The 14,603-nt window shown below is 34.9% G+C and overlaps 1 protein-coding gene across 1 annotated transcript; it reads right to left on the bottom strand.

The window, feature by feature from the left end:
* Nucleotides 1-522: 522 nt before the first annotated feature.
* LOC139511500 (uncharacterized) lies at nucleotides 523-5,374 on the bottom strand. Its single transcript, XM_071298288.1, has 5 exons — nucleotides 5,112-5,374; nucleotides 3,901-4,002; nucleotides 3,255-3,320; nucleotides 2,316-2,431; nucleotides 523-804 (listed from the first exon to the last, which is right to left on the bottom strand). The coding sequence occupies exons 1-5, from the start codon at nucleotides 5,140-5,142 to the stop codon at nucleotides 658-660; spliced, it is 462 nt and encodes a 153-aa protein (XP_071154389.1). The 5' UTR covers nucleotides 5,143-5,374; the 3' UTR covers nucleotides 523-657.
* Nucleotides 5,375-14,603: the final 9,229 nt, after the last annotated feature.

Raw genomic sequence — 14,603 nt, 5'->3', positions numbered from 1 at the left:
CTGCATGTTGAGCTATATTTACGAATGATGTCCTTATACCGATGATAAAATTTAGTAAATGTTTTGACTAGTTTGTGATATCGAAAACTCTGGTGGAATAATTTTTTCAGAAATACATAAATAATCTGTTTATCGCTATTTCACCTATAACGACGTTGTCAATTTCATGCCAATTTCGTTAGCAACGCCACGTGCCTGCTTAGTTTCTAGCGATAATTTTCCATCTCAAGCGAGTAGAATGATATGAAAAATTATCACAAAAAAAGATCAAAGGAAAAATGCACAAAATAGCGATAATTTATAATACCCGATAAGAATAGCAACAATATTTCATTTTATCTTTTTATAGATAAAAGAAGTTTAGATTATACATCAATGAGACAGTAACACATCGACGTCAACTGATATAGATTGGTGTTTCCACTTGCAAACGTACAGGAGCTGCATCCATCAAAAAATTACATCAGACTTGGACAAGTTATAACACAAGTGATATACATTCTTCAATTAAAATTATTTCAATAAAACAATATCCCCATTGAGTAATAGTTTTCTTTGCCCCAATATATCTTCTTACTTTTGAAATAACATTTTTGATTTTAAATGCAGCTACAATTTAACAATAAAAAAAACACACGGTGTCAGATACAATGCTTCTCATTTAATTATATCAAAGTAACAATTTGGTGGAACATTCATAGTGATTACTCCTTCAGTGACTATTCTTTCACCATCTTCATCTGACATTTCAATTGTAAATGCACCATTTAACTGCTCTTCAACTTCCTTCTTTGTTATTTTCCCCTGTAACATAATTATATGTTTTGTAAGTTGATGTGAATCTTACTTCCTGTTAAATTGAAAAGCGATGCCAAGTAAAATCAAAATCAATAATTCAGTTGTATTACTCTGACATCACAGTAGCCGATGTAAATACAAGAAGCTTATTCATGGAGTAAAATATATGAGGGTAACTGAAAAGTATTTGTATTCTTTCATGAAGTGCTTCAACATAATTGCATCTCGTCTCTATCGTGACAATACTATAACACTGCGTCTGTCTAACATGGTAAAATGATAGATTTAGTCACAACCGAAGGAAAGTATACGTTGTTTTAATGATGTCTCAATAAGACAAGCAGTTTTTAAACATACTTATAAAGAATAGAAAACTTCTCCAAAAAGTATATATTATTAAGTCAGTTTCATATTTAGTGAAGGTATTGACCATTTGTCAATTTTTGGTGGTTGAATATATAAACCATATATCGTAGCCGCAGTCATAACAAAACAAATGGTTGTATTAGTGTATAATTGCCTTTGACCAAATGCATGTTTTAAGAGTATGCAAGTTAAAAGTAGTGTCAAACTACTAGTAGTATTCTGTATAATTTCCTAGCGCCGTATTAATTTTGTTGGTGTAAATATCTACCCATCTATTGCAATACTCTGATTTTACAAAGAATCGCTTCGCCATGTAAGAGCCATTGTACTGCTATCAAATATGTTACCGTCTGTTTAACAACAGATTATTGACAGCTGTTCATTTCATATGATATTTCAGTGCATAGTCTATCATGATTCTAATGAAAGATATTTATTATTTGCAATAAAACTTATGCAATAAGTGTTCCAACAACTAAATTTAAATTAAACCCTTCGAAAGTTTGTCTTTGTTTACTGTAGAGCTTTGCCTATTGTTGAGTTTGACATGTCTTATAAAGTCTTGTCATTGGGTTGATGTCTCTTTCTTTTATATCTTTCGTTTAGTGGTTTTGCATTTTTCTTTTGACTTAAACTGTTGTTGTTACTTTTCTATTCGTTCTCCCCTGACTTTCAAGTTTTATTGACGCGTCAGCGACTTCTCACCTTCATTTCCATCAGACCAAACAATTGAAAAGGAGATGTCTGCATAAAACCATAGATCATGTCAACATTTTGTTGATAAATGAATTAATAAAAAAAAAAATATAGTCAAATTCATACAGAGTTGGTCTTATTGAACCAAACATTTTAATCTGGATGAAAATTATAAAACGACCTATTGAAGCATCATTCTTTCACAAAGAGACTGACTTTAAATGTCAGGATGACTACAGTCCTATTAAAAGGCAACAGATAAGCTAAATTGTAGATAGAGGATATTGGATAAATGTTATGCACAAATTTCGTACATTTTCTACCAAGAACACACAAGTTGTTGTAGTACGTCCCAGGTTTGATTGACAGACTGGTATGGATAGCTTATAATATAACAATCACGAACTCTTGTATACAATTTTATCTTATATCCAGTCATGTATATATTTACTTACATCAGCAAGTGTGGATTTCATATTTTTAACATGGTTTAATATTGTTGCGGCTTTGTAAATCAGAATACTACATGCGACTGCGCTCATCAACCCCATGGTAATGGTCAATACTTGTCCTATTGAAAACAAATTCATTTATTATTCAGGTTTTGATTGCTGATCTAATAAATGTTTGGTGTTTCAAAGTTGAACTTAGATAAATTTGGGTACTTTTTCAACTTATAGCCATCCAAATATTAACATATCATTAGATATCACATATTCGTGGTGTACAATGAAGGTCAATGCAGAAAAGTGCTACCGACGCATGCCATTTATAATGGGATTTTTTTCCATGTGAATAATTTGGAAAAATGCTGAATGTAGCATTTGACAGATTCTGGCAATAACTAAGTATGCAAAAACTATTATAAAGTTTGAGTATCCAAGACAGTGAAGGAAGATTTAAGTTATTATTGTTTTGTGGTTTAAATTCATACGGACAATTCAATCTTCTTACGATTATTCAATATTATTACCAATTATGATGTTATTGAGTAGACTGATGGTAGCAAGACCTATTCAAAAGATAACTTAAAACTGGGCTGTAACATCTATTTAATGTTTATCTGTCTGAAATACTAAGATCGACTATTAGGTCCCGGTGTCTCAAATCACTAGCGATATGTTCTGCGGTCTAAGATTTTTTATATACAATTACTGTCGACTTTTTTGCCATTTTATATTTTTTTTGTTAACTTGCTTCTTCGATTTCCAAGATTTTGACATCGGTAAGGTATTGTCGCTTTTTGTAGACGAAAGATTTTCTTGAGTTCAAAATTATAAGCATGGTTTGTTTTATTTACAAATCTGTTGAAATATTTAACAACCGGAATTGCTTGTACTAGATAACAGTCATTTGGGAGTTTATATAAAAGGTAAATGACAGTATATTCATACCTGCAGCATTGCCTTCATCTGGCCTATTTGGTTTAGTTGTAGTAGCTTTCTTTTCGAGTGTTGAAGCTTCAAATGTTCAAAGTATGTCATTTTAATTACACATGATAATAGATACAGGTTGTAATATTAGGATAAAGTTCAATCAAATGTGATTCTATATCTATAACACGAACCCCACATCAAACCTAGCGTGATGTCAGGTGCTCCGATCAGGCAGAGTTCTTCTGCTTATAAGGCACTAGTCGTGTTATTTAAGTATGTACAAACCCAGTGTTAGCCTAATTCGATAGGCCAAAAGGAAAAGAGGACGGCATTGTGATTATAATAAATGAAACATATTCTTTGTCATCTGTGAAACAGATATTCCAAACCAGTCAATCAATTCGAGATTGGATCCCTTTAATTTTGCAAAGAAATGATTTGAACTACGCCACTTTACTAAAATCATCAAACATAACTGTCTTCTATGAACTTGCACTCAAAGACACGGACGACATGTCAAGGCTTCAGAGAATGAAGATGAAAAGACATTGTTACCAGAAGTAATATGAAATTGTATGAAATGATAACTTAAGCTTATACTCGAAGAAACATCAATACAGAGACATAGTTATCAAAAATTTCATAAATAAAAACTGAAACCTACCTTGTTGATCAGTGACCATTGGATATGTGTTGTCATTATCCTGAATTTCATTCTCTGTTGAGACCCCATGTTCATTGATAGGTTTGTACTCTCCAATTGTTACTGAAAATTAAAAACGTTAATTTTGATTTTTCGCTGGTCTGATTCATAGGTCATGCAAACATGTTTAAAGATGCCTGATTTGTATTACTTATTCATTTCATTTGAAACCCTGTTTTTCAATAATTGTCATAACAAGTATAATAATATCTGCTCATCGCGTCAATATAAAAAAGAAGATGTGGTATGATTGCCAATGAGACAACTATCCACAAAAGACCAAAATGACACAGACATTAACAACTATAGGTCACCGTACGGCCTTCAACAATGAGCAAAGCCCATACCGCATAGTCAGCTATAAAAGGCCCCGATAAGACAATGTAAAACAATTCAAACGAGAAAACTAACGGCCTTATTTATGTAAAAAAAAATGAACGAAAAACAAATATGTAACACATAAACAAACGACAACCACTGAATAACAGGCTCCTGGTTGAATCGAATTTTTATGGCTTCTTTTTTATGTTTACTTTTATTATTTTCTATCATATAAATTCTTTAAACGGTACATGTATGTATTGTACGTTTTGGTTCATCGTTTCGCTTATTCGCTTTATAAGTTAATGATTCCCCTGGTTGTGTTGACCCAAACTGACAACATTCTGCACTGGGAATAAAAAGTAACGGATTTACCTTGCTTTGGATCATTGCTGAAGAAGGTTTAAAAAAAGACATAGGCTATGACTTCCATGTTAACAACACATGTTTCCAAAATACGTTTCTGCAAACGGTATCAAACAAAATTACCTAAATCCCCCTTTTTTTCTTATTTTTGGGAAGTTCATGTCGCTTATCATTTAGTTGTTTTGCGTATTGCTGTCCGTTATATTGTTTTTTTGCAATGTTATCGACATGCATTTTTGTCCCTTGATTTCCGTTTTCAAACAAAGCTTTCTTTTTTCTCTTTTTCAGATGAAAGCATTTAAGTGAACTTATCCTTATTTTTTGTGTTCTTATCGTATACTTTTTGTTATCAAAACATTTTACTTTTGCAACCTAAAGTGTTAAAAACTATTAAATAAATACATTGCGTTACTTTGACCTTTGGATATTAACACAAAGTCGCGTTACATTGACCATGTCATATATCAATTTGTTTTTTAACTTACTTGAGTACGGTCTCACAATGAAAGCCGACATTCCCTCGGTCTTCGAAAATATAAAATCACGACATGACAATATTATACAATCCTCTAGATTTCCAAGAAGTGAACACTCTTCAAGTTTCCAATTGTAGTTGAATCCAGCACAGTGTATACCATAAGATATCAAGGAAATACATTGTTCCTCACATTCGACTGTACTGTTTGCCGAGATTTTTTCAGACAAACTTTGTTTACAATCATAGAATTGTTATTTTCAATGAAAGGAATTTTTTCTGGAAAAAATGGTAAATATATAAAACTACAGACACAAACGCATATAAGCTAAGTTGTTCACGAATTTTTATCATTTGTTAATATTCGAAAAATAACAAATATAGGGCCTGTTTTATATTTTGTGAAGTATATTCTTGTGTTAATCTGTACAAGATTAAAGTAGGATGAAGACTGATATATTTCAATTGTCGTAACCACAATCCCATCCTCTTTTCTCTGAATGTAACCTACCATATTAGACTTAACTCCGGGTGTGTACCTAAATAAGTTCGCGTGACATTTAAAAAAAATAGAAAAAAGTTTGTCGGTAAATCAAATAATTACCTATAAAAAGAAGATGTGGTATGATTGCCAATGAGACAACTCTCCATCTCCACAAGAGACCAAAAAGGACACAGAAGTTAACAACTATAGGTCACCGTACGGCTTTCAACAATGAGCAAAGCCCATACAGCATAGTTAGCTCTAAAAGGATCCGAAATGATAATGTAAAACAATTCAAACGAGAAAACTAACGGCCTTATTTATTTACCTGTTTGTTTTTCACACATAAAGGCATGCATATGATTGGTACCGTCTGTGTACGACTCATTTAATTCAAAGTTATCAGACATTGGTATAATTGGTATTATTATAAGTTCAGAGCCAATTTCATAGTAACTGAGACGTCCAACACCAAATGTGCTGGCTTGTTTATCAGACACCACAGGACCGTTCTGATTGTTACTCAAGTCACTCCAAAATAAGACCAGGCTAGTACCTACAATATATGGTATAATAACTCAAAATTTTCAGGCATTAAAATATGGAGATGAAGATAATGTCCATGACAATTTTCATGAATTGAAATATAATTTAGTTGATCACTTTAAACCTTACTGACCTTCTTTTGAGGTAAAGAACTTGTTGACCTTCTTTTTGAGTTATAATATTCTCCAACTATCTTGTTTTATAGATATTTTATAATTAGTGTCGAATAAAAATTAAACAGAAGTAGTTAATGTTCAAAGTCCACCAATCAATAAAAGAGTTACGCATTGGATAACCTTCAAAAACCCCAGGGAATTGAAGAAAGAAGTCCAGTGAGTTTTGAAGATAATTATACAAGTACTATTGACATTCATGTAAACTTATAGAAAATTCACATATGTTACAATAGCCATGATAAAGAGAAATGGTTTGTTCATTTCTCTTGTTTTACTCTATACACTATTGTCGTCACCATACTCCCGATATATTTCCATCGAAAATTAGATTGTAACATCACTGAATTGTTGATTACATGCGAAAAACGACATATGCAATACGTTGTTACCTGTCCGGAGTAACTGAAATCTAACTTGGATTTCAGGGGTTGTGATGATAAGTTTTTAGTTTTCTATGTTGTATTTTGGAACCAGGTTCAACCCATCATTTTATCTTAAGATGACCTGTACCTAGTCAGGAGTATGGCATTTGATATAAAATATTCCTTTTCCATGTATGTTATCACAATTTTGTGTTGCATTCAGTGTTTTTGGTGTTCCATTGCTTTCCACTAAGAGTTAATGTGTTTCCTTCGGGTTAATTTTGTAACGCGGATTTGTTTTCTCTTAATCGATTGTTGATTTTTGAACAGCGACATACTACTGTTGGCTATATTTGAAATAGTTTTATGTCTGTTGATCATTTTCCTTATTTTGCCATGACGTTGTCAAATAACATTCGGCTTGTGAGTTTGAATATCCCTTTTATATTTTAAATATTTCTTTCTAAAGGAATTAAATACTTTAGTGTGTACCTTGTTAAGTTCAGTTTCAATGAATCGTCCAAAACGCTGCCCCCGTATATCAATGTGTTTATACCGATCAGTGTAGTATTTGTATATTCACAATACTTCTTCGCTTCTGTCCAAACCACTTTTTCGTCATAGAAAGTTAGCTCCGAAACAGCTTCAATAAGTTCATTTAAAAAAATAATTAAAATAGCGTTCAATATATCGCCAAAAAATAACTTGCTGTAGATTACATGTATTTTTTACGAAGAAAATAGTGCAGAAAAGTATTTATTTTTGCATTTCTGTAATTTTATTTCAGTTTATTGTTGAGTGTCAATACCGTAAATATAAATATTCAACGTTACTTTATACATTGTCCACAAAATTTCCTCATCATTTTTTGATCTGGTCATGAGTGGTCAATACCATTTACCGTCTTCCTAAATCGTTCTTTAAGGGACAATAGGAGTGTTTCTGACCTAAAATTGTCTATTAACTGCACGTTCACGTTATTCCTGTCTGCAATATTCATATATGTATTGTCTGATTCAGATTTTTATTGCTTGGTCTCGTCAATATATAGAAATGCACTTATTTACTGATTTAAGTGTGTATTTGGATCGAAAATGTCACGAAGACAAAACCTTAAACAAAATAATGTATGGGTTTCAAAAATCTGTTCAAGATTTTCCTGGGACTTTAAACATCAGGTATGTTTTAATAATCACCTAAAGTAAGTCAGGTATTGTTTTTTTCCTAAACAAATGTGCTAGACATGCCGGTTAAGAGGATCACACTACGGTTTTATAGTCTTAAAAGAAATGATTTCAAAATAGATAAATATTACCTGTATCAATGATTATATTAACGACTTTATCACAGAGTACATGCTGTACCACTGATTCGTTATTGCAGTCGTCTGCTTCCCATCCTATAAACTGTAATTCCTTATAGACAAAGTAAACACATAATACGGATTCAAGATCATCAAGGCTGTATTCAATTGTATATGGAACAGTTTCTTGAGATCTGGTACCTTTGGGTGTTTCGTTGTTTACTTTGTGTATTGACCATACATTTGCTAAACTGGTGAATATATATTATAAACAAAAAAAAAAGCAAATATATAAAGTTCTAAAAGTTATCAAATCAAACTGAACAAACTCAAAAAGAGAATAATTCAAATGGAAATAGCATGTAAATAATTTTAATTTAAACAAGAGTTTAATTTAAACCGATGTTATGCTTTTTTTTTTGTTCATTCTGATAGCTCAATAAAAGAAAAGCATGGAGTTCATGACAAATCTTGGAATCTACCTTTAGGTTCTATTAAGAGAAAATAATAGAAAATAAAACTGTCTTTCTCTACTCGAATTTTGGGTCCTACATGCTCATCAACTTTGTACTTGTTTGGCTTCATAACTATTTTGATATGAGCGTCACTGGTGAGTCTTATGTAGACGAGAGGCGCGTCTGGCGTACTAAATTGTAATCCTGGTACATTTGATAACTATCTACTTATGTATCGACATACAACAGGAAGATGTACATCTCAATCCTGAAGGATGTAGTCAGGTGAAATTAAAAATATGACTATATATCAGACGAATATCGTCCAAACGTCCTTTCAGCAAATGTTTGAATTCCTTTATTTTATTTCTAATATCTACCTTTGTGTCTTAGAAATAGAATGCAGTTTAAGTTCTCCGTCACGGACAGTCACCCACAGTCGTATTGTTGATGATGGCGTTTTTATTTGGGGTATACTTAACCGTGAACGCAGACAGATTTCATTTTATGATGTGGTGCATTAATATGAATAATTAATTCTGTTTGTATAGACATTCTAAATAAATCAGTTAGAAGACGAGAAAAACAATAATAAGAATTAATATGGTGCCAATCATGCACTTAATGATGGGATATTATTTATTTGAATTGAATGTAATGTCAATCATTAATCTATAATCTAATATAAAGAGCTGATGTAAGGCTTATTGACGCAAAAAAAAACAATGACGTCTTCTTGCAATAAAACATACAAGTACAAGTACCTATAAAGATCATATTGTGTAAGGCCCATTGTACTTAATGATAAAGAGATTTCAATCATTGTCAATATCCATATCTTATATATAAAAGTAAGATTTATCTATTAAGTAATACAATCTTACGTAACGGGATTTAAATCTGCTAACACTAACGGCAAATATTCTTTTTCGATGTCATAATTCATTGAATGTGTTGAATACACCAGTCGTTGACCTCTTGATACACAAAATTCATAAGCGTTTTTCCATGTCATTTCAGTAATTGAAAAATGAGTTCCTGTCAGAAAAACAAAACACTATAAACATGATTAATATAGCTTTTACATAACAAGTATTCAAGGCTATGATAATATATATATATATATATATCTTTATAAGCCTCCTTTAGAAGAGATAGATAGTGATACGAATATAAATATATTTTATTTCGTTTGAAATTGGTGTTTTCCCGTTTGCTATTAGTGGTAATTATTTATAGATGGGAACTAGTATAAAAAAAAGAAGATGTGGTATGATTGCCAATGAGACAACTATCCACAAAAGACCAAAATGACACAGACATTAACAACTATAACTAGTTCTGCTACAGTATGTACTATTTATAGAGTTTGATGTCGCGTGTATAATGCACGAGGAAAGTTTTGGCGGTTTCTACGGGTGGGATTTAATGTACTATATAAAGTTTGGCATTTAAATGTAATCAAGGTGCTCGCAGTTGCGTCGAATTGAAGTTGGTCACATTGGTAAATTGACAGTTGCTGCTATGTTTATTACAAACGTACAGGCGTTTGAGGTATTAACCGAGGAAAAGGAAAAGATGCGAATGAGAAACAATGTTATATGTTGTTCTGGAACTTATTCATCATTTATTCTTCATTTGATCATCATTTTATATTGTTAACGTTTAATTGCGTACATCGCTTTATGTGCGCCAGTTTTAGAAGTTTTATACAGGACAGTGTAGGAATCCGTGTTACTTTCCCCTCTCTTCTGAGTGACGTAAGGGAGCTACCATTTTATGGGGGGGCTAGGATGAAAAATTTTGTCCTGCATTTTTTTTTTAGCTGTAATCTCTGTCCTGCATTTTTATTTTTCACTCTGTTCGGTCCTGCCTTTTTTTTTTTAGTTTATTAGTTTATCCTGACTTTTTTTCCCTAAATTGTCGTCCTGACTTTTTTTTGCAAGTGTCTCATCCTGCCTTTTTCTTTTTACTCAAAACTCCTGTCCTGCCTATTTGTTTCAAATTTCATCCTAGCCCCCCCCCCCCCTCCCCCATAAAAATCAAATGGTAGCTCCCTAAAACTGCTCAGCGAGTCGTGTGCACAACTACAAGGAACATTCATCGGACACGTTGTCCAAAGGAACAATTCGTGGCTAACCACAGCGTGAGTTACATTTAAAATATTACAAATCATGTCTTTACATTAGCGATGAACTGTTTTAATATATTTCCCTATGTTATAAAGAAACTATGAACATTTTACCGTTCAAACTGTTCGTATCTGCGATTACACGATTTAATTCAAGACAAAACCCGACGTGTGCAAGAATATTTATCTATTTGTCATTATAAAGAACATTAACACCTTTATACATCTACGAACTGTTTTATATCCGTATTTTAATGGACTTTAATTATCATTGAAAACATTGTAAAATTGTATTTATATTTGTATTTTCAGTTTTTCACCATTTGGATTGGTAGTGAAATAAAAGTCAGCTCCTGATTGTTTTATCTTTACTTAAACCCAGTCGTCTTGATTACACTCACTGGTCAGGCCAGTATATTGAAAAAGCTACAACTTGCCTGTTGTTTTTCTTGGATAACGTACGCCACTCCACGACAGTCAGCATACCAATAACGTAGTTTCAACGACAACGTTTCGTGCTAGTAAATTGACAACAACTTGTCTACACATCTCCTGAACAGGAAATACAACGGAGCATCGTTCGTAGCTGTTACCTCGACACTCCGCAACACAGCTTGTGCGTCGTCCTAGACAGCAAACTAACAACGTTGAACAAACATTGCCTACAAATAGTTCATTTACATCATGGATCCCAAACACGCGGATCAGCAAAAAGAGGTTCAGCCCCCGGAGGGAGATGTCACTGAAGGACCAGAAGAAAATCCGTCTAAAACAACAAATTTAAATGAAATTGCCGAAACTAGGCGAGTGCATGAACTTACCGAAAAAGGACAGGGAGCCTTTATAGAAAAACGTGACAAGTTCTATCACGACTTAGAGGCCCTATGGTCAAACCTAGAATCTCAGTTATTAGAAACGTCCAAGCCTCCTAACGACCTCCAGCAATTGTTAACAGCACAAGATAAAATTGTACAAGCCTGTACTAAGTATCGCAGGCTCACAGACGAGTACTTGACATTTCTGAAAAATACAAAAACATTAAACAGCCTTCAAGACATTGATACGTGCAAATTCTCAACGGATACTCGAATGTCTAAAGTCGAACTGGCAATTGAAACTTTGCACGAGCATCGCCTTACCTTGACAAAGGCTAAATTAACAAAAACGAGGACATCTAAGGACAAGACCACCTCGCACAGTGGGAGCTCACACGCCTCCGACATGTCGAGCCTAGCAAGGAGAAAGCGTGCCAAGGCAGAGTCTGCTAGATCAAAGATAGCCTTTGCCGAGCAAGAAGCTGCTCTCATAAAGCAGGAGGCCGTTTTACAGGAACAGACCCTATACATACAAACAGAAATCAAGGCCAAATGGAACAAGAAGCCATCCGTGCAAAACAAGAGGCCACACGTAGAAAAGCCGAAGCGGAACAAGAGGCCACACGTAGAAAAGCCGAAACGGAACAAGAGGCCACACGTATAAAAGCCGAAGCGGAACAAGAGGCCACACGTAAAATTGCTGAGGCTGCACACATGAAAGCTCAAATGGAACTTGAGGCCGCTCACCTGAAAGCTCGAATTGAACAAGAGGAAGAGCACATCAAAGCTAAAAAAGAACAGGAGGCCGTTCGTAGGAAAACTCAAATGGAACAGGAAGCCGCACGTGCGGTCCGAGAAAAAGCCGAACTTAAGGCCGCTATGAACATTCTCGAAGCACACAGAGAGGCTGCAGCCACAGAAGCCGAGGCTCGTATCCTGGAATACGATGACAGCCAAGCGTTTAGCGATCTCCCTAACGAAAAGAAGACCCGCTCCAGCGTGTGCAAGATTTCGTAAATAAACTTCCTGTATCAACTGCTGTAAAGGAAGTAACAAGACCTCAAAAGAAAAAACAAATTCCTGTTCATATCGAGCTGAGTCACGAAGCACCAGCGTTTGTGCCATCCGTAGCACTGAACTTACTGTCACAGACATCTGCTGTCTTGCCTTCCGATACTAAGTCACCGAAAGTTACCTTAATCCCAAATCTGGGATTAGTAACCAGTATACAAAAACTAGACCTTTCAGATGAGATCACCACTGATCACCAAAAACAGGGTGTTAAAGAAGCGATCCCTGTCTTACGCACAACACAAGACGTTATAGAAGAGATCCCTGCTTCAACCCGAAAACAAGGTGTAATAGAAGAGACCCCTGTTGCATACCAGAAACAAATTAATCCTACGTCGGAAATATTAACTAGATTTCTTCTTCGCAAAGACCTATTATTCTCCAGGCTAACAAATTATAATGACCAGGCAGAATCCTTCCATACATGGAAATCTAGCTTCAAAAACGTCATAGACGAATTACAAGTCTCTGACTCAGAACAGATCGATTTACTGATCAAGTGGCTTGGTCCAGAGTCTGGTAAACATGCCATAAGTATTAGAGCATCAAATGCCAACAACCCTACTAGAGGCCTACAGAGGTTATGGCAAAGACTAGATGAGCGATATGGTGCTCCAGAAATGTTGGTAGCCTCTCTCAGGAGTAAACTCGACAAATTCCCAATAGTGACAAATAAGGACAACGCATATCTCTATGAACTGTCTGACATTCTATCAGAAATAGAATACCACAAGGAAAACCCCAAGCTGGGATGTCTTCTAGCTTATTTTGATTCACCGACCGGAATAAACCCTGTCATTGAAAAACTACCCTATGAACGTCAGGAAAAGTGGATTACAAGGGCGTCTAGTTACAAATCTAACCACGACGTTGCCTTTCCTCCTTTTACAGAGTTATCTGCATTTATTAGTGAAATCAGTAGAATTAAAAACGATCCTGGATTCATTTTTGGGTCAAGAGTCACACCAAGTACAAAAGGTGCTGCGCCAAGGTTCACACCTCAGCCTGGAACAAAAATCAACGTTCACAAGACACTGACAGCGGTCGAACAAAGATCTGGAGAGACATAATACACAATACCGAACATTCGCTAAATGAATGTCGTGGGTTCAGAGCTAAAACTATAGAGGAACGCAAGGAACTGTTGAGGCAAAACAATCTTTGTTACAAATGCTGTGATTCGACTATGCACAGGAGTCGTGATTGCAACGCGAGTATCAGTTGCAATGAATGCGGAAGTAAACAACACACCACCGCATTACACACAAATCGAGTGTACCAACCCAAAGGTGTACCGCCTTCACCGCCTAGATCAGTCGACGGCGGGGAGCAACTTGAGTTAACTGAAACCAAGCTAACCTCTGTTAGTTCAACTTGCATAGATATCTACAAAGACGGCAACAGTAGTAAATCTTGTGCCAAGATACTTCCTGTGAATGTCTTTCACAAAGATAATCAGGACAAAGTAATTCGCATGTATGCAATTATTGACGACCAAAGCAACCGGTCTCTCGTGGCTCCTAAATTCTTCAGCCTATTCAACGTACAGGCAGAAACAAAAGACTATTTGTTATCCACATGCTCCGGCAGCAAGGTTACTTCCGGTAAACGAGGAAACGGCTTTGTCGTGAAGTCTGTACAAGACAATACTAGATTCAATCTGCCTGAACTGATTGAATGCGATAACATTCCCAATAATCGGAATGAAATTCTACACATGAGGATATATTGCAATATCAACACTTGCAAGAACTACAAAAACATATTCTCCCGATTGATGGAAAATGCAAAATCCTATTGCTCATTGGAAGAGAACTTATAGAGGCACATCATGTCCTTGATCAACGTCTAGGACCACCAAAGGCTACATTTGCGCAAAAGTTAAACCTGGGTTGGATTATCGTTGGAGAACTACGCTCCGATAAGCAACATGTTCACCTTGAACTCACTACAAAGGAAACAAATCCAACTTGCAGTGTTGTGAAACCACATACAAAGAAATTACCTGAGTGTAATAAAACCAACACCCAGTCAAATGAAATTCAAATTGATTCGTTCAAACATTATCCCCGTTTACATGGGCAACCGAAAACGAAATCAGCGACTTCAATCGTCAGATTTGCAGAAGCCGAAAAGTTCACTTCGGAAGCAACGCCACC

Source organism: Mytilus edulis, chromosome 2 (assembly GCF_963676685.1).
Source record: "Mytilus edulis chromosome 2, xbMytEdul2.2, whole genome shotgun sequence".
Classification (NCBI taxonomy): Eukaryota; Metazoa; Mollusca; class Bivalvia; order Mytilida; family Mytilidae; genus Mytilus; species Mytilus edulis.
Note: the sequence above shows the minus strand (reverse complement) of the source record. Positions and strands in the feature narration are given on the sequence as shown.